At 37.8% G+C, this 19,541-nt stretch overlaps 1 protein-coding gene across 3 annotated transcripts in view; it reads left to right on the forward strand.

Moving 5' to 3' along the window:
* Positions 1 to 18,917, forward strand: part of SOCS5 (suppressor of cytokine signaling 5) — a 62,453-nt gene extending 43,536 nt beyond the window's left edge. For all 3 annotated transcript variants that reach the window (XM_047744547.1, XM_047744546.1, XM_047744548.1), the window contains exon 2: positions 14,599 to 18,917. In XM_047744547.1, the coding sequence (XP_047600503.1) occupies positions 14,611 to 16,221 (1,611 nt within the window). In that variant the 5' untranslated portion in view covers positions 14,599 to 14,610 and the 3' untranslated portion in view covers positions 16,222 to 18,917. The remainder of the gene's footprint in view (positions 1 to 14,598) is intronic.
* Positions 18,918 to 19,541: the final 624 nt, after the last annotated feature.

Consider the following 19,541-nt stretch of genomic DNA (forward strand, 5'->3'; position numbering starts at 1 on the left):
GGACGTACAAAGGCAGGGGCAACTTTAGGAGTCTATTATATTTTCCCCCTTCCATTTTAATCTCATCCTTCTGAAGCATATAGATGTTAGGACTTTGGCAAAAGGAATTATTTCACAGAAATATTAGTCTGTTTTCTTGCCCTTTAAGGTCATTATCTTTGTCACAAGACCTTTAATTTCAGTTTCCAGTGTCTGTGGTTAGTATATAGATATGTGATTTGATTTGTGTGTTGATCTTGTATCCTATAACCCTGCTGAGAACTTACTTGTGTTAGTTCTAGGGTGTTCCATTTTTCTTTCCTCCCTTCCCTCCCTCCCTCCCTCCCTCCCTCCCTCCCTCCCTTTTTCCCTCCCTCCCTCCCTTCCTTCCTTCCTTCCTTCCTTCCTTCCTTCCCTCCTTCCTTTTTAAAGATTCCTTAGTGTTTTCTATATGGACAGTCATGGTCCTCTTAGAATGGACAGTTTCACTTCTTCCTCTCCAATTAGTGTGCATTTATTTCTTCTTTTTGCTCTATTATGCTGGCTGTCGCTTCTTTTTTGACCCTGAGCTCTCTCTCTGGCCACCAGTGATTAGAAATCACAGTTGCTAGACTGACTTCTGCCTAGAATGCTTGCTTGGGTTGGCGCTTTCCTGTGCAAAGATTTTTAACTACAGATTCCAAGTTTTTAAGAGTTATGGGCTATTGATTTTTTAATTTCTTCTTGAGTCAGTTTAGGAAATTTATACTTTTCAAAATATCTAGCCATTCTAAGTTTTTAAATTTATTGGCTTAAAGTTGTTCTTAATGGTTCTTTTTATCTTTTAAATCTTTATTTTATATCTCTACTTGTCCCTTCTTTTTGTCTTATAATATGTATCTCTATAGTTCATGGCCCTAGACTATTGTGCTTTTTCATGCTTTTGGTCTTCTCTTGGTCTTGTCAGTGTGCAAGCACATAGCTCCTCTCTTCTCTTGAACTCCTACCCCCATTTCTAACTTGCAGTTTCTCTGCTGCCATGCACTTGGTGTCCAGAGAATATATTCTTTGTTTAAACTGTGGGTCGGCTTAGAGTAAGGGTGGGTAGAGCAAGGGCTTTAAGTATTCTCATCTGAGAACTTGAACTTTATGAAGTCTTCCACATGTGGTATCAGTAAAAGTTAAAATGAGGTTTTTTTTTTTTTATCATTTTTCAGCTTACTAATTTCTCAGCTTCTGATAGGTGAGGTTTTATTTCAGTTCTGTTAATGAGCTAAAAGGTTGTCTAATTGCCCTATTAAAAAAAATAAAATTGTATGTCACATGGTAATACATAACACAAAACTGGTGTATATTCCTTGGAGTTCCTAGTCTATAATTTTGGTCAAAATGTTCCTTTTGACATTAGATTTCTTAAGTGGTTAAAAGGTATCCTTGTTTGCCTTTATTTCTCCCAAGACCCCTCCCAAATATCTTTCTAAAGAATAGACTAATTTCAAAATGTTCAAATTTTCTTTTTTTTAAGCCGGTAGACAATCTAGATCAAGAACACTGAAGCTGTTCTAATTATGTTTGTTTTCTTTCTTTCTTTCTTGGATTTATTACAAGCTATCAAATTATTTAAAGACCCTTAGTTTTCTACAGGCCTAAAATTTGGCATAGAAGAGAATAGTGCCCTTTCAGTTTATACACAGAGAATAAATGTATTCTGAGTGGTTTAAGATAGAAAATAAAAGGATAAAAGTAAAGTATTGTTATCCAAAAAATCATCTTATTTTAGTCCTTAGAGTCTTTGTATTTCTGATGAGACTAAACTGCAGGGTTTGTAAAACGGTTGCCTTTCCTAGAGAAGGAAGTGGCCCAGATTACAATTGCTCACTTACCAATAGTAACTGAATATTCTTTGTAAATTATTAGTAGGATCACAGTGAGCTCATTGAGCTCATTGTTAATCTCTTCCCCAGATCAAAGATTCTTTTCTGGATTAAGGCTAGTTGTATGTAGTCCCCTTGCTCCACTCAGTTTCTCAGTTGAGAGTTGTTTTGCGTTGTTGGTTTTTGTTTGTAGCTGCCTTTGGCATTGAGGGAGATGTGGAGCCGTGTTGTTGATGCCCATCTGTAGAGGGGCGTTTACATTAGGAAACACACACTGTTTCAGTGCTTAGGGAAGGTGCCCGAGGTGCCTAACTGAGGGGGCCTCCCTTGAAAGGAGATAGAGATAAAGACAAGACTAACTCACCAATCATCTCTCCCCAGACATAAAACAGCTTTGCTTTCTGCTATCACCAACACTTAACCTTCTCCTGCCTTGGATTGGTTGTAAAACATTTTTGAGCCCCTATGATATTCAGCTGTACTTACCTTATATCATGTTATCCTCTTAGAAACCCATGTAAGAGAAGGTAATTGTTCTTATTTTTAGATGGAAACGCTGAGACTTAGATTTCACACGGCTAGCAGAGTGCTTGAATTTGATTTTTGGCTTCTCTGAAGCTAAAGCATATGTTCCTTGTGTTCCACCACACTCTGCCAATAATGCCAGCCAGATAAGATGTGTTTCAGTGAATGGTATATTTGTTAGTTATTACATAAGATGCTTTCTCCATAGAAAATGAGGTATAACTTATTAGGATTTTATGCTTCTCTAGTGTGCGGTATCTGTATGGTAAAATTTAAATATGGTACTCTTTTTATAGACTAAGAAGGAATTTTGGAGCAAAAAAAAAAAAAAATGAATGAGGACTATGTTCCTGGGCCTTGCCCAGCACTATACAGATTAACTATGCTTCGTTTAGGCTGTAGATGAACTATAGCTTCAGCTGCTATGGAACATTGAAATCCATGTAGTGTTTCCTAGGAAATCATACAGAAGTTTAAATGGTTAATAGAATTTGGAATCTGACAGAATTGGAAAATATTGACGTTTTGTCATGACCCAAAACTGAATAGGATAATTATTTTTTAAAAGAAAAAAAAAAAAACTAAAGTTCTATGCTAGATTCTACTGGTAACATTTTTGAAGCCTCCTGTCTTTTGAGTGTGTCATGTGTCAAAGGCTTTAATAGATGTGGCTTCAAATCCTCATACCCAACCCAAGAGGTAGGTGTTGTTATCCTCATTTTACCATGAGGGAAATTTGGTTCAGAATTTCATCCAAGTATGAATACATCAAAGTTCACAGCATTCTGAAGTGGTAAAGCTGGAATTGAACCTCCTGGCCTCCCCTATTTCCACTTAGACTGTCTCATGCCTGTGCCCTTGCTCTGGGGAGCAAAAAGTAGGCAGCGTCTCTGCAAGTGATTTGGTTTAAGAATTGGATTTTGACGGCCTGGAGCGCCCTCCTACACTGGAAGTTAGAATTGTATGAGTAGAATTTGAGAAACAGAGATGCAAATTTTATTTGCTCTTTTTTTTTTTTTTTTTTTTTTTAAGAAATTGTCTTTAAATTATCTTTTGGGGGGACGCCTGGGTGGCTCAGTTGGTTGGACGACTGCCTTCGGCTCAGGTCATGATCCTGGAGTCCCGGGATCGAGTCCCGCATCGGGCTCCCAGCTCCACGGGGAGTCTGCTTCTCTCTCTGACCTTTTCCTTGCTCATGCTCTCTCTCACTGTCTCTCTCTCAAATAAATAAATAAAATCTTTTTTAAAAAATTATCTTTTGGGGAAAGGTATTAATGCAGTCTAATGCTATGACTTGAATCTTAATTTGATGTCCCCTTTTTCTTCTTTTTTTAAAATGGACTATTGTATTTCTCTTAATATGCAGAAAATAGTATAAGAACTTCTTAAGCTTCATCCCTTGAAATTAGGCATGTGATTTCAAACATGTTCTTTTTTTTTTTAAGATTTTATTCATTCATAGGCACAGAATAGACAGCAAAATATTCACAACAAGCCTATGAATAGAACTTTTGCTCCACATTCTTTTGGTCAGAGTATTGTTCCACTCATTACAACCAAAATGGAACAGCTAGTAATTCTCTTTTGAGTATGTATGTGCTAGCTTTGTCAGCTTTTAATATCGGTTCCATCCTTTTCTTGCTCTATGATAGTTATAAAAATAAAGAAATGATGTATTTCTTGAGATTTTAAAAGAGCTTTGTAACAACACTTCTTGGACATAGAGGTGTTAGTGTACAGGTCTAAGCTGTATTCAAGAAGAGAGAAAACCTGAACAGTCTGATAATAATGGAAGAAACTCACCCACAGGGTATTACTAATCTCTCAGTTGTATTAATTTCTACATCTATAAAATTGAGAGCATTTTTACTCACAGGGCTGTCAGAAGAAATAAAATTTTTATGTCAGTGCCTGGCACATGGTTAGCATTCAGTAATGGAAATCATATCCTCAGCCTATCAGTGTCATCATCATTATTAGTATGTTTTCAGCTTTGTAGATGTTTGCCTGTTGTTGGTTTTGGCTTTTTATGTTTGTTTTATAGCTTACTTCAAAGACTCTTGGATTTGTCAGTTTAAAAAACATAGCTGCCAGGCATTTTTCTCTTTTACTTGTCTGATCCTATCTCTGACATAGCTAATTTTTAAAAAAAATACGTTTTTCAAGAAATGGGGAGGGATATAGCCATAAAGACGAAGAAGTTTTTTTTTAATTGTAAAAGAATCTTATGTATAGCCGCTTGCATAAAAGAGAACACATACTAGGGTGCCACATACTGTGTGGTTCAGCTGGTTAAGCATCAGCCTTTGGCTCAGGTCATGGTCCCAGGGTCCTGGGATGGAGCATTGGCTCCCTGCTCAGTTGGGAGTCCTCTTCTCCCTCTCCCTCTGCTTTTCCCCCATCATCCCCACATGTGCTTGCTCACTCTCACTTTCTCTCTCAAATAAATAAAATCTTTTAAAAAAGAGAGAGAGAGAGAGAGAGAACACATACTAACAGATAACAGTGGTCCTCTCTTGGGGCGGGAGCAGTGGAACTTCAGGTGAGGTTAGACTTTTCAGTAGTTTACGTAGTGTTTCAACTCTTTCATAATACGTATGTGTTTCATTTTTACAAGAAATAGTTTGTACTTACTCCACTGTTATGTTCTAGGAACCATCCATATACCTTTATCATTACATACTTAAAATGATCTTCTTATACTATTGTTTCCCTAAATTGTTCCATAGAATGAACGACCACTAGTTTTAGTAAATGTAATATCAAAAGTGTTATAATGTGTCATATCAGAAGTTGGTAAACAGTGACCTAGAGGCTAGATCTGGCTTGCCACTTGTTTTTGTATAGCCAGTGAGGTAAGGATGATTTTGTATTTTTAAATGGTTGAAAAAAAATCAGAAGAAAAGGAATTTTGTAACAAGTGAAAATTAGGGGCGCCTGGATGGCTCAGTAGGTTAAAGCCTCTGCCTTCAGCTCAGGTCATGATCTCAGGGTCCTGGGATCGAACCCCGCATCGGGCTCTCTGCTGAGCAGGGAGCCTGCTTCCTCCTCTCTCTCTGCCTGCCTCTCTGCCTACTTGTGATCTCTGTCAAATGAATAAATAAAATCTTTAAACAAAAAAAAAGCAAGTGAAAATTACATGAAATTTGAATTTCACTAACCACAAATAAAGTTTTATTGACATCCAGTCATACTTACTCATGTACTTATTTTCTGTAGCTGTGTTCAGGCTATAATGGCAGAGTTCAGTAGATGCCATAGAGAATGAATGGCCTGGAAAGCCTAAAACACTTACTTGTTATATGGCCCTTTTCAGAAAAAGATTGCTGACCCCTCTACCACATTGGAGAAATCTGTTTAAAATTTTGTTCTTTTGTTGGGTTTTTGTGTTGTTGTTAACTTTGCCTGCTTTGGGGTAACCATCTAGTGTAGAATATGTAATTGCCAAATTTAAAGTAATAATTTTAATAAAGATCACCAAATTGACATGTAGAAAAAAAAATTCCCAATATATGAATATGCAGTTTTCTAAATGGCCTATACTTTGCAGTTTTGGATCCCTCTTTTACTTGAGTTGTGAGCTTTATATTTTCCTAGTGGTTGTTTTGTTTAATATTTGGTTATTCCCATTGTGGTCAAAATGTGACCTGCATAATTTAAATTTTTCTTATTATGCAGTGTGTCATGCACAGAAAAGAATGAATAAAACGTAAATCAGTCTAAAGAATAGTTCATAAGTGAAACCACGTATCTATCACCCAGGCTAAGAAATAGAAAATTACCAGTGTTTTATTTTTTATTTATTCTTTTATTTTATTTTATTTTTTATTCTTTTATTTTTTTAAGTAGGCTCCATGCCCGCACACGGTTTTGGACTCATGACCCTGAGATCAAGAGTTGCATACTTCACCTACTGACCCAGCGAGGTACACTGCCTCCCTCAGTGTTTTCGAAGCTTCCTGGGTGCCTCTTCCTAATTCTTTATCCTTCCCTTCAATAGGAAGCCATTTTCTTGAATTTTACATTTTTATTATTTATCCATGTATGCCTAAAGACAGGGATTTGCCTGATTAAAAGGTAAATTAATTCAGGGGCACCTGGGTGGCTCAGTCATTTAAGCATCTGACTTCGGCTTAGGGTGTAATCTCTGGGTCATGGTATCAAGCCTGGCACAGGGCTTCCTGCTCAGTGAGGGGGTCTGCTTGTCTCTCTCTTCCTCAGCTCCCTGTCTGCCTCTCCCCCTGCTCATGCTCTCTCTCAAATAAACAAATAAAATCCTTTTTTTTTTTTTTAAGTAAATTGGTTCATAATGTACATATCGACTATATTGTTTCTTTCTCTAAGCATTTTGCTTTTGAGATTCACATGTAGATGCAAACAGCTGTAGTTGGTCATGCCTACTATGTAGTAATCCATTATAAGAAGCTACACTAATGGACCAGTGAGGCTTCACTTAGATATCGCAATGAGGGACTCAACTGCAGCATTTCCTAACTTGAAAATAGTTACTTTCTCCAACCCCTCACTTCCCAAATTGCCTTGTCTATTGTGTTACCTGTCTCTGAATTAGCGTGTTCATTCACCCATTTTCCCAAGCCAGACACTTGGCAGGGTTTTGTGTGTGTGTGTGTGTGTGTGTGTGTGTGTGTGTGTGTGTGTGTGTGTGTTTTGACACCTGTCTCCTCTTCATTCCTCAATTTCCAGTCAATCATTAATCTATAGATTTGACTTCTTAACATTCCATATCCATTTTCACTTTCACTATCCAGTCGAGCTCTTACGTATACACTACAGTAGTCTTCAGGGCAGCAATGGCATTTTGTCTTGTTCTCTGATCCTGGATTCCAGAGCTTACCCCTTCAGCCTCACCTGTGCATTCTTCCGTTCACTTGCTAGTCTCTGTTCATTTAGCCATTATTCAGGCTTTGCCCATTCCTGCCTGGGCTTGTTTGCAATGCTGTTCCCTCTGCCTGTAAAACACAGTCCTAATTCATCCTTCAGGACAGAATTTTGAAATCTCACCTCCTCAGAGAGAGGTCATCTTTGCTCACCATCCCTTAAACTAGGTCATGTCTCTGTACTTCTAGGACTTTGTACTACACCCTACTGGTGTAGTACATGGTTATTGAGGAAGACCTCTTATCTGATTCAATCAAGACCAGTAGTCTGCAAAGTCTAATAAAGCAAGAAGGGATATAGAAAAAGAGATATATACCTTAAATATTTTGCTCTAACTTCAAGAATAAGACTGCATGTTCATTTGTCAGATTTTTTATTAAGGAGCCAAGATCTTTTCTTTGAGAGTAGGCTCACTAGTTGCAGTTGTATATTGCTTTCCTTGTAGAAACCACACCCACAATGTATCATCTAAGATTTCCAGTTTGGGTTCTTTAAGTAGAACAAAAATTCGAACTCTTATAATGCATTCTGACTTTAGAATTCCTTGTAGTATTCCTTGCAATATTTTTTCTAATTGGGATTTTTTTTGTTTTGTTTTACTGTTTTCTTGCTTATACCTAATTCAACAGGGGTATTGCCCTTTTTTTTCTCTCTTATTTTACTTAATTTTATTTTTTATCTTTAACATATAATGGGTATCTCCCTTTTTATTCACTATTTCAAAGTCATTCAACACAGTCTCCCACTCCTCCACATTTCATTAGGTTGATTAACAAATCACATAATTACAATAATAAGTATAAATAACATGACCTGTTTTGGAAGCTAACATAACTAACTCAGTAAAAGTATAACTCAACCCATGAGAACAGGAATATCTGGGTGTAGTAGATCATTGGGCCTCACCTTTTTTGAGTGCACATGTACATGGTCTACTGTATTAATATATTGTGTGTGTTGTAAAAGTATAAACTATATGAAGTAAATTATATGACCATTTTTTACCCACAAGACAGTAATTTTATACAGTTGAACATAATATTAAATAGCAGTATAAAAAGTAAATACGCATCCAGTTAGACAATACAGACCATGTCACAATAGAGTGTATAAGTAACAGTTAAGTAACATTTTGGGGGCATCTGGGTGGTCATTGAATTAAGTGTCCAATTCCTCATGCTCAGGTCATGTTCTCAGAGTTGTGAGATCAAGCTCCGTGTTGGGCTCCATGCTGTGTGTGGAGCCTTCTTGAGATTCTCTCTCTCCCTCTCCTCCCCCTCCCCTCCCTTCCCTTTTCCTCTCTTCTCCCTGCCAATAAGTCAATAAATAAATCAATAAATAAAATAACATTTTAAAAAGCCCAAGTTGTTCTCAGATTCTTTAAGGGACTATAGCTATGACAACCATGCATCCCTGGATTTCTGGCTCACTCTTAATATTAAACATTATATTATCTCTTTCTAAAAATTATTGAAAGTACCACCAAAATATCAATTAAAACTTGTATCTCCTAAACTGCGTCTTATACCTGACTGAAGTTGGCGCAGAAAGACTTTAATCAATCCATGTGTCTGTGTGACTGAGACTTTTCACTGGACAGGAATTACCGTGACTAAATAATTAAGATGGACTCAGAGGAGAAGAGGGCTGTGGGTTGGGTTACAGTCCTCCTCTTTACCACTGTGGCAGGCCATGTAGTCTTAAAACTTGTTGAATTTAATTGATTTCTAATAAAGTATGGATTAAGTCCCATTGAAATGAACCCCAGGAACTGTTTCAATTATTTTTTTCTGTGAAAATTTTGTAAAAGATACTACTTGGCATGAAGAGGGCCATTGCCTATAGTCCTTATTTTTTTATATATGTAAATTTTTGTAGTAATGGAATTTGACCTCTAATTTTCCATAATTTTGATTTGTAGCTTATCCTGTCAGTTATCATTTTTCAACAAAAACTCTTCAACTTATAACAGTTATAAAACCAGTTTTAAATTATGATAGCCTTGGAGGAAGCAATGACTTTTTAGAAATTTGCTTTGAATAGTTTTAAGGCTAGCTGTGCCAGTGTAGAAATGTGAAAGCTGGTAATGGCTGTTGCACCTATATTCTAGGATCAGTACCTTTGAAATTTAACACTTTTTTAAGGCTTGTGTGACTTCATATAAAACCCTAAAGTACTAGACTTGTAAGTTAGGTCTCAAAAGGTTTCAGCTGAATACACTTTTCAAAAATTTAATGACAAACCAAACCAAAGAACCTCAAAACTGACATTGTAAATATTAAGATCATGGAAGTGCCTTCCTGATTCTTCTTACTTGGACTTTTCTGTGAATTGTGTCAGTGTTTTATTCTTTGCAGTATTACAGCCACCCACACGGCATTCCCCACGTCAAGAGAAGGCAGCTTTCTGTCCCCAAGAGATGTGGAAGCATAATAGTCCTTCTTTAAATTAGAATATTTTGTCACAATGCAATCTCACAGCAGAGATGAGGATTAGAGAATACACGGAATTTCATGCTCTGTGAAACTGCACCACAGGTTCAGAGTCAGAACCTGCCTTCTGTAACCTGGCACATACACGTGTTTTCTGCAGGTCCCACTTCACTTGTTTATACAACTTCTACAAAACTAAAATGGACAGTCATCTTTCAGGTATGGTCTGCTTATCAAATATCTGTAAATTGCCCTGGAATTTATCTTATAAACGTGAAGAAGAGAGGCTTCTGGTGTCTACAGCGGTATGGTTTATAATCTTACATACTTTAGACTAGGGTCAGCAAACTTTCCTCTGTAAGAGGCCAGATAGAAAATATTTTAGGCTTTGCAGGCTACATGTGGTCTCTGTTGAATATTCTTTGTGGGTTGCTTGTTTTTGTTTTTTTTTTAATCCCTTTAAAAATGTAAAAACCGTTCTTGGCTGGGGTCCGTACAGAAACAGGCCATAAGCCAGATCTGTCCACTTGGGCTATGGTCTGTTGACCCCTGCTTTAGATCAGTACTGGCCAATAGAAATACAACTTGGACCATACATGTAATATTTAATCTTTTAGGGGCGCCTGGGTGGCTCAGTGGGTTAAGCCGCTGCCTTCGGCTCAGGTCATGATCCCAGGTCCTGGGTTCGAGCCCCACATCGGGCTTTCCGCTCGGCGGGGAGCCTGCTTCCTCCTCTCTCTCTGCTTGCCTCTCTGCCTACTTGTGATTTCTCTCTGTCAAATAAATAAATAAAATCTTTTAAAAAAAATTAATCTTTTAGTAGCCACATTTAAAAAGTAAAAAGCGAGAAATTAATTTTATTAATGTATTTAGCCAATTATATACAAACTATTAGTCATTTCAGTATGTGGCACAAGCCACATTTCAGGGGTTCAGTGACCACATGTATTGGATAGCACGCTCCAGATGAGAGCTGTTCAGAACAAGGGCCATGAACGTGTGTACAGTTTGTTGCCAGTCTCTGACAAATTAAGTACAGGAATTAAAAGTAAGCATTTAAAATATTTTATAGCTATTTGATAGTTATTTTATTTCTGTTCAGTCTAATAAGAAAATTGGCACTTGTATTTCAAATGTCTTTTTTTACATTTCATTTTTCCTAGTAATTTATACTTGTCTTACAAAAGAATTGGTCTGCGAAATTAAAAAGAGAACTTGCCTCTTCATTCTGGATGGTTGTAGAAGCACTGCTATAGACAGTCTTTCTCAAGACTCTGCAGGCCTCTTGGGTACATGGCAAAAATAAGACCAAGAGAAACAGTGATGAGATTGTGGTAGGTAGTTCATTTAGAACTACTCACATCCTGCCAGCTGCCCTGGAGCAGTGTCCTTTTTACTTCTCTCTTTCAGAGCTACCATTGGAGCCTGTGGCTGGAGTATCCTTAGTCAGTGGTTTTCCTTCTCTACTGTAGAATCGCCCAAAGAGCTTATTTAAAAAAACAAAAACAAAAACAAAACAAACAGCAGTGTCCAGACCCATCTCCAAACCAGTGAAATCACAGTCTCTTGGGAGGGGCTTGTGTATCAGGTAGTTTCAGAAGCCTTCCAGGTGATTCATTATGTAGCCAGTGTTTATTGTGTGGATCCCTCCCTCCAGGGGGAGAAATTGGTATTTCTCCATTTGGAAAGAATCACTCATGGGGGGGGCGGGCGTGGGGGCGCTGTGTGGTGTACTATTCGCTCTCTTTAACAGTGAAAAGGGGACTTTCCAGTTAAATGTCCTATTGAACATTGGCATTTTAACTCTACTTATTCCTGGAACCCCACTAAAATTAAAGGAATAAAAAAATATATAAAGCATAAACCCACGAGAAGTAAGCCTAATGGGCTAACAAATTTTTGGTAGAGGCAGGTAGCTAGAAATTAACAGAATGGAGAAAACGATATAAATACTTGCAAATGAGGATGTTAAAAGGAGGCAAAGCAGTTTGTATTGCTGGCTCGGTCATGAGAGGAACCGGTTCGTTCAGAAGGTGAAGGTGAAGTATAAAGCTGAGCACTGAGATGCTTGTTCAGTCTCTATGCTCAGGATCCTCCTGACTGTTGCTCTTTTACCTTGGATAAAACTAGAGGTAGAGCTTGGAGAAATTTATCTAAGGGGGTCAGTCAGAGCTTAAGGTGGGGTATCTTTTGAAAATAAGGACACCTTTTGAAAAATAGACTGCAGGACACTTCATTTTATCACATTCCACTTTATTGCACCTTGCAGATACTGCGTGTTTTAGCTTGAAGGTCTGAGGTATTGTCCAGCGTGTCCGTCAGTGCTGTTATTTCCAGCAGCATTTGCCCATTTAATGTCTCTGTGTCCCATTTTGGTAATTCTTGGAATATTTAAAGCTTTTTCATTATATTATTGCTATTATATTTGTTATGGTGATTGCAACTTACTGAAAACTGGTTAGCATTTTTAGCAATAAAGCATTTTTTAATAAGGTATATACATTGGTGTTTTTTTTTTTTTTATTAGAACTCCTACTATTGAACACTTAATAGACCACAGTGTCGTGTAAACATTTCTGTGCACTGGGAAACCAGAAAATTAATTTGACATGCTTTATTTCAGTACTCTATTTCATAGTCTGGAACCAAACCTATAATATCTCTAAGGTGGACCTGTATAAATGTATGAATTAGGTAAAGATAAAAAAGCAGCTTAAAAATAAAGAACTGAGGGATGCCTGGGTGGCTCAGTCAGTTAAGCATCTTCCTTCTGCTTGGATCATGATCCCAGGGCCCTGGGATAGAGCCCCACATTGGGCTCCCTGCTCAGCAGGGAGCCTGCTTCTCCCTCTCCGTCTGCCTGCCGCTCCCCCTGCCCCTGCTCTCTCTGTCAAATAAATAAATATAATCTTAAAGAAAGAACTGAGAAGAAAAGTAGATTAGAAGGGACTGAGGATATTGGAAGAGTACATCTACAAAGATGTTGGAGTCACCAAGAATAAGGCAGGGATTAGCCCTATATGTAACTGGACTGTGAGCGAAGGACAGAATCTTAATGTCAAAAAAAAAAGAAGAAGAAGTGATAACAACAAGGCATGTCATGTTCAAATAGCATAAACTTCAAAAAAAGCTTACAAAAAAGTTATTTGCAAAGGGGAGGAGGCAGATGTTCTGATAGAGTTTATTAAGATTTAAAGATTTAAATCCAATCCATCTAACAGATTATAGTAGAATATATATACCACCTACCATGCAAACTCCTATATACCTAGCAGTCTGCTTGTAATGAAGAATAATCTGAAGGTGTATTTTATGATTTCATAGACGTAAATTCTCTATGTTGGCATTATCATTAGTCCAGGAGCCCTTTCCAGAAGAAACTAAAACGAAATACATAAGGTTTATTTTTTATTGTCGTCTTAACCCTAGTCAGTGTCTTGAAAATCCAAGTATTTATCACGAAGAATATTAGTCACAACAATGGGAGAATCAGCTCTAATGCCTCTCATTGCTGTTAAAAAAAAAAAAAAAAATCTAGTTTTCCAGTATTGATTCTAAACTGAAAAGTAGTACATGATGAGATAATAAACATGAACAAAATATTGGGGAGGGAGAGGGGAAGTGCCATACTTATTAAATGGCAAATTAGAAAGAGAGATGTTTAAAAAAAAAAAAAAATCTGTTGTGACAAAAAAGCCAGCTGAACTTTAAGTTTACATTTTTCTATTTCTTCTAGAATGTTGACTTTTATCGAATGAGCCAGTCTGTGTTAGAGTCGTAAATTTATTTGTGAAGTGCAATAATCTGCTCTCAGTCTTTTTTTTTTTTAAGGAGCAAAAATAAAAGATGCCAAAATAAATATTTTTTGTTTTATTTTGTTAATTACTTCAGTATCATAGCCTTTTCTGTTACTTTATTATTTCCACGCTCTTCCGGGATAAAGAATTGGGAAGCTGAAAGACACCTTTCCATTTAAATCTAAATATTTTCTTTATTTCCTCCTCATTTGCCTTTCTACTCAAACTGCTTTAAAATCACAGAAAAAATTTAATACATTGCAGAGTAGGGAGGGAAGGTACTGAATTTTCCCAAGTGATTGATCTGTAAGCTTTACATTGCCAGATGAGTGGAATATAGCAGTTGGTAAGTGAAATAGGGAAGAATACTACCTCAGGATTTTTTTTTAAAGAATTTATTTATTTGACAGACAGAGATCACAAGTAGGCAGAGAGGCAGGCAGAGAGAGAGAGAGAGAGAGAGAGAGAGAGGAGGAAGCAGGCTCCCTGCAGAGCAGAGAGCCTGATGTGGGGCTCGATCCCAGGACCCTGGGATCATGACCTGAGCCGAAGGCAGAGGCTTTAACCCGCTGGGCCACCCAGGCGCCCCACCTCAGGATTTTTGAACTAATTTTGATGTGTTACACAAATGTCCTGATTTCAACTTTGGAGCAGTGGAATACAGATCTATTTCAGCAATACAGAACATATTTTCCCTTGGTAATACTTGAGGCAGTGCCCGAATTATTTGTAGTAAGGACACAGAAATCAGTGTCATGATGAAATTAGGTTGATGCATGGGAAAAAGAACCCAGAGTTTAATTGAGAGGGTTTGTTTCTTTTCCCGCGAGAGCTGGGTATTCCGCCTGAGAGGAAATGGGGAGTGAGGACTGGCCTGACTAATGGTGCCCTGAGTGCTGCAGGAGGCCAGAGGGCCGGCGACCTTAGGACTACCAGCAGCTCCCAGGAGTGTCTGCCTCTGCCTCCTCGTTTCAGCAAGGCAGTGGAAGGGGGGTGTTCCTGACCAGCGTCACCAAAATTTCCAGTTGCGGGGCGGGGTGGGGGGGTTGCTGTCAGTTGTGTTTGCACACACCACCTTAACTCCAGTTTCTCCTCTTCCTATTTTGTCTTTAGATCTTATAATCAATGGATAAAGTGGGGAAGATGTGGAATAACTTCAAATACAGGTGTCAGAATCTCTTCGGTCACGAGGGAGGGGGCCGTAGTGAAAATGTGGACATGAATTCCAATAGATGTTTGTCTGTGAAAGAGAGAAACATCAGTACAGGAGACTCAGCTCCTCAGCAACAAAGCAGTCCCTTAAGAGAAAACGTTGCCTTACAACTGGGATTAAGCCCTTCCAAGAATTCTTCAAGGAGAAACCAAAACTGTGCCACTGAAATTCCTCAGATTGTTGAAATAAGCATTGAAAAGGATAATGATTCCTGTGTCACCTCAGGAGCGAGACTTGCAAGAAGGGATTCCTACTCTCGGCATGCTCCGTGGGGTGGGAAGAAAAAACATTCCTGTTCTACAAAGACACAGAGTTCATTGGATACTGATAAAAAGTTCGGTAGAACTCGAAGCGGACTTCAAAGGAGAGAGAGGCGGTATGGTGTAAGCTCCGTGCATGACATGGACAGCGTGTCCAGCAGAACTGTGGGGAGCCGCTCTCTGAGACAGAGGTTGCAGGACACTGTGGGCTTGTGTTTTCCCATGAGAACTTACAGCAAGCAGTCAAAACCCCTCTTTTCTAATAAAAGAAAAATACACCTTTCTGAATTAATGCTTGAGAAATGCCCTTTTCCTGCTGGCTCAGATTTAGCCCAAAAATGGCATTTGATTAAACAGCATACAGCCCCTGTGAGCCCACACTCAACATTTTTTGATACGTTTGATCCATCCTTGGTTTCCACGGAAGATGAAGAAGATAGGCTTCGAGAGAGAAGACGGCTCAGTATTGAAGAGGGGGTTGACCCTCCGCCCAATGCACAAATACATACCTTTGAAGCCACCGCACAGGTTAATCCGTTATATAAACTGGGACCAAAGTTAGCTCCTGGAATGACTGAAGTAAGTGGGGACAGTAGTGCAATTCCACAAGCTAACTGTGACTCAGAAGAGGACACTACCACCCTGTGTCTGCAGTCACGTAGGCAGAAGCAACGTCAGGTGTCTGGAGACAGCCATGCCCACGTTAGCAGACAGGGAGCTTGGAAAGTCCATACGCAGATCGATTACATACACTGCCTCGTGCCGGACTTGCTTCAGATTACAGGGAATCCCTGTTACTGGGGAGTGATGGACCGTTACGAAGCAGAAGCCCTCCTTGAAGGGAAACCTGAAGGCACATTCTTGCTCAGGGACTCTGCGCAAGAGGACTACCTCTTCTCTGTGAGCTTCCGTCGCTACAACAGGTCCCTGCATGCCCGAATTGAACAGTGGAATCACAACTTTAGTTTTGACGCCCACGACCCTTGTGTATTTCACTCCTCCACTGTAACAGGACTTTTGGAACATTATAAAGATCCTAGTTCTTGCATGTTTTTTGAACCCTTGCTTACTATATCACTAAACAGGACTTTCCCTTTTAGCCTGCAGTATATCTGCCGTGCAGTAATCTGTAGATGCACTACATATGATGGAATTGATGGGCTTCCTTTACCATCAATGTTGCAGGATTTTTTGAAAGAGTATCATTACAAGCAAAAAGTTAGAGTTCGCTGGTTAGAACGAGAACCAGTCAAGGCGAAGTAAACTCTCCTGCCCGCAGTGGGCATTATCTAGATCTGCTTTTCTGTGCACCAGACAGTACACCTATAGCAAGCACACGTGTCAGTGTTAGGTGTCTTTCAGTGCAGTGTGTAGGCTTAGTGTTACTATCTGTCAGATGCGATCTGCTGTTACTTCCTCAGATAAATGTGGTGCCTATTTGAGACAACAGAGGACAGAGCTACAGGTGTTCAGTAAGGCTGCGAAGGCATTTTGTCGATTAAGCGAACAGTTTGGTTTGTAATGACTGTTGCAATTGAGTGAAGCAACTCGGGGGCATTTGCTATGAAGAATTCTATTTCTTACTGAAGAACAAATTATTAATATTGGAAGAGTATTTCAACAGTGTGACTAATGTTTGAAATTGTTATTTTTTCTAAGAATTTTTCTATAACCTTCCAAAAGTAGAGCTGTTTGTAGTTACTATAGATCAAGCTTTGGAAGTCCAAAAAATAAAGACTGCCTTCCTTGAAGAAAAAAGAAAAATGCAATTTTCTGGCCACAAGGGCAGAGTGCAGTTCACTTAAGTGTTGATAGAGTTTATAGTCAGTCTCCTGTCTCTTCTGCAAAAGGTACTGTTAAGCCAACCAGGTTTTCTAAATAGTTGCTTTTAAAAGTTCAGGCTTATAAAGTTGGTAGTAGATTTATTTCAAGGCCTTAGGTATTCATTTTATTTTGAATGAGTGCTTTAATGTAAAACACATTGGGAAGAGCTGCAATGTAGTCCTGTGTGTGAGTTCTTAAGTTAGTATGTGTGGTCTTCTCGTTGATTAGTTAACGTTGTATCTTTTCCTGTGCCCATGATGCGTTTGTGAACCATGAAGAACGTGAGACTAGAAGATGCCCAAACAAGTCCGTATATGATAACACAGTGGTTGCTGATGTTGAGATGATTTTTAAACTGCAGTGAACAGTTTGGACGGCACTGTTTAGCTCTTTGTTGTAAACGCTCTTAGCTGAATCGCTTAAGTACAATTTGTAGAATTTCAGTGCAGTTAATTTCTAATGGAAAATCTGAAACCCTAATTGCAGATTTAAAAGGTACTGTACAACTGTTGTATCTGTAAATAACTTTACTTAGCACCTTTTTGTCACTTAGAATATTATGCAATACTAATTAAGTGAGCTATTTTGGAAGTAATACCAAGTCCTAGTGTTTGCTTCTTAGTATTGAACTGAATTTACAGTTCTGTCCTAGACATTTTGCACTAGTCAAATCCATTCTTGTGTCTTTTTGTTAATGTGCTCTGTACCACTGGTGAGTGCTCCTTGGTTTCCTTACCTGCTGCTACAGAAAGTTCTTTTATATCCTGATGGCTATTGCCAAGGCTACAAAAAAGAAAAGCTATATTTGTATGCAACACTAACCCTTTGACTGCTAATGTACGTTTCTGCTTGCTGTGCCTTGTTAATGGCTGCTTTTTTGTGCTAATAAAGTATGTTTGGTGTTCTCCTTGTATATCTGCTGTTTTATACATTTGCAACAATTTCTCTTGTAAATGGAATGGTATGGGGTTTTTAATAAGCATTACCTGACAACCTACTATAGTTAATGCAGAATTACTGTACAGTCTAATACTGACTTATTCTCGGTAAACTAACTCTAAATTTAATGCTACTCATCTTTCCAATCGTCATCACATATACTGTGGAACAGTATCTCTAGTTACTGCAGTTACTGTACAGTTTAGAATATAACACAAAATGAACAGAGAAATATTGACTCACCTATTGATTTCTCTGCTTGTAAATGGAAGATTGAATCTATCAATGACGAGTTATAATAAATGGATATCTTTAGCCTTCCACTTCATCAGAAACAAGTTAAATGAAGTCTTGTGAACTGATAATATCACATCAGCACCATTTATTGGTTTGGGGACCATTTTTATTAATCATAAATGCCCAAAATACAGAACTTTAACCAAAGACTTGTCCATTTTTAAAGCAAAATGGGGATTGAGGGGACTTAAAATTCCTGTTATTTCTAATAGAAGTCCCTGAAGAACATATACCAAAGTGTTCGAGAACGTCATCCAAACCTACTTTAAAGCATATGTGCAATTAAGTTGTTACGACATAATTATATTGCATAATTGTTGAGTCCGTTTTCTTGAGCTTATAATGTATCTGGAAAATAATCTCTTGGGAAAAAAAAAGTCCTTACTGATTACTGGAGAAAAATTATATATGCAAGCAAGATCTTGTTTTAAAGAGGAAACTTGAAACTCCAAGAAAGCACTTGATGTTTTATATGCTTGTAGCAAATTGATGTTCTAATTGTAGTTTTATAGAAAATATTAATGATTTTATGTATTTCAGAACTTTCATATGTTAAATGGAAATTGTTTTAAATGTGTAAATATTTGAGTTTTATGTAAGCATGTATACACTGTGCTAAAAGTCACATGTTTCAGTTTGTGTGTAATATTAATATGCAACCTTTGGTTTAAAATTTTTTTCTCAAAAAATTAGTGGCTTACGTTTTAAAAAAGAAAAATCACCAGCATGATATTGCACCTTAGTCTATATTCACTGTGTTTTTTTCTGAATCCCATTGTAGCCTGTCAACTAAATAACTGTTTTCATGGTCTTTTTGAAGTGCGTTTTAATACAAACCAGGAAATTCTTTAGAAGTTTGGACACATCTTCATAGTAAAGTAATTAACAACGCAAGGAAAGGTTGGTCTGATTCCTATCCATTATCATTCTTTCTTGCATTCATTCATTAATTCATTCATTATCTGTGTATATCTGTATTCACACATACACACACATATGATGTTAATATTACTTTAAACAATATTATTGCCATCTCATTTAAAATCATTTAGAGGCCTTATTCTATACACACACACACACACACTATCCTTGTACTATTCAAATTTGATTAGCCACACCTAAAGTTTAGTTTTGCTGATAGTCACATTTATAATATACTCACAACAAGAAAGCATGCATCAGTATTTCCTAGCTAAACACAGTAAAAATATTCGAAGAAGAAACAGCTTGATATATAGTTATTAAGAGTTATTGTTAAATGTATATTTCTTCAACAACAACTGAGCCCAAATAATCATACTCCACAAACTGTTCCTGTTCTTATGGTCCATTGGAAGGTTTACATAAGATTTATAATGGCTTGAGCCATAAAAATTGAAACTTGAATTCTTTGCTTCACTTTGACAAAATTCAGAGTTTATGAGCCTTTTTATTTAACATTTTGATCTGGTTGCTATTCATTTTTATCTCAAGTTGCCTTTGCTACCTGGCACTGAACACTAGTTTGGTCAGTCTTATTGAAA

Source organism: Lutra lutra, chromosome 9 (genome assembly GCF_902655055.1).
Source record: "Lutra lutra chromosome 9, mLutLut1.2, whole genome shotgun sequence".
Classification (NCBI taxonomy): Eukaryota; Metazoa; Chordata; class Mammalia; order Carnivora; family Mustelidae; genus Lutra; species Lutra lutra.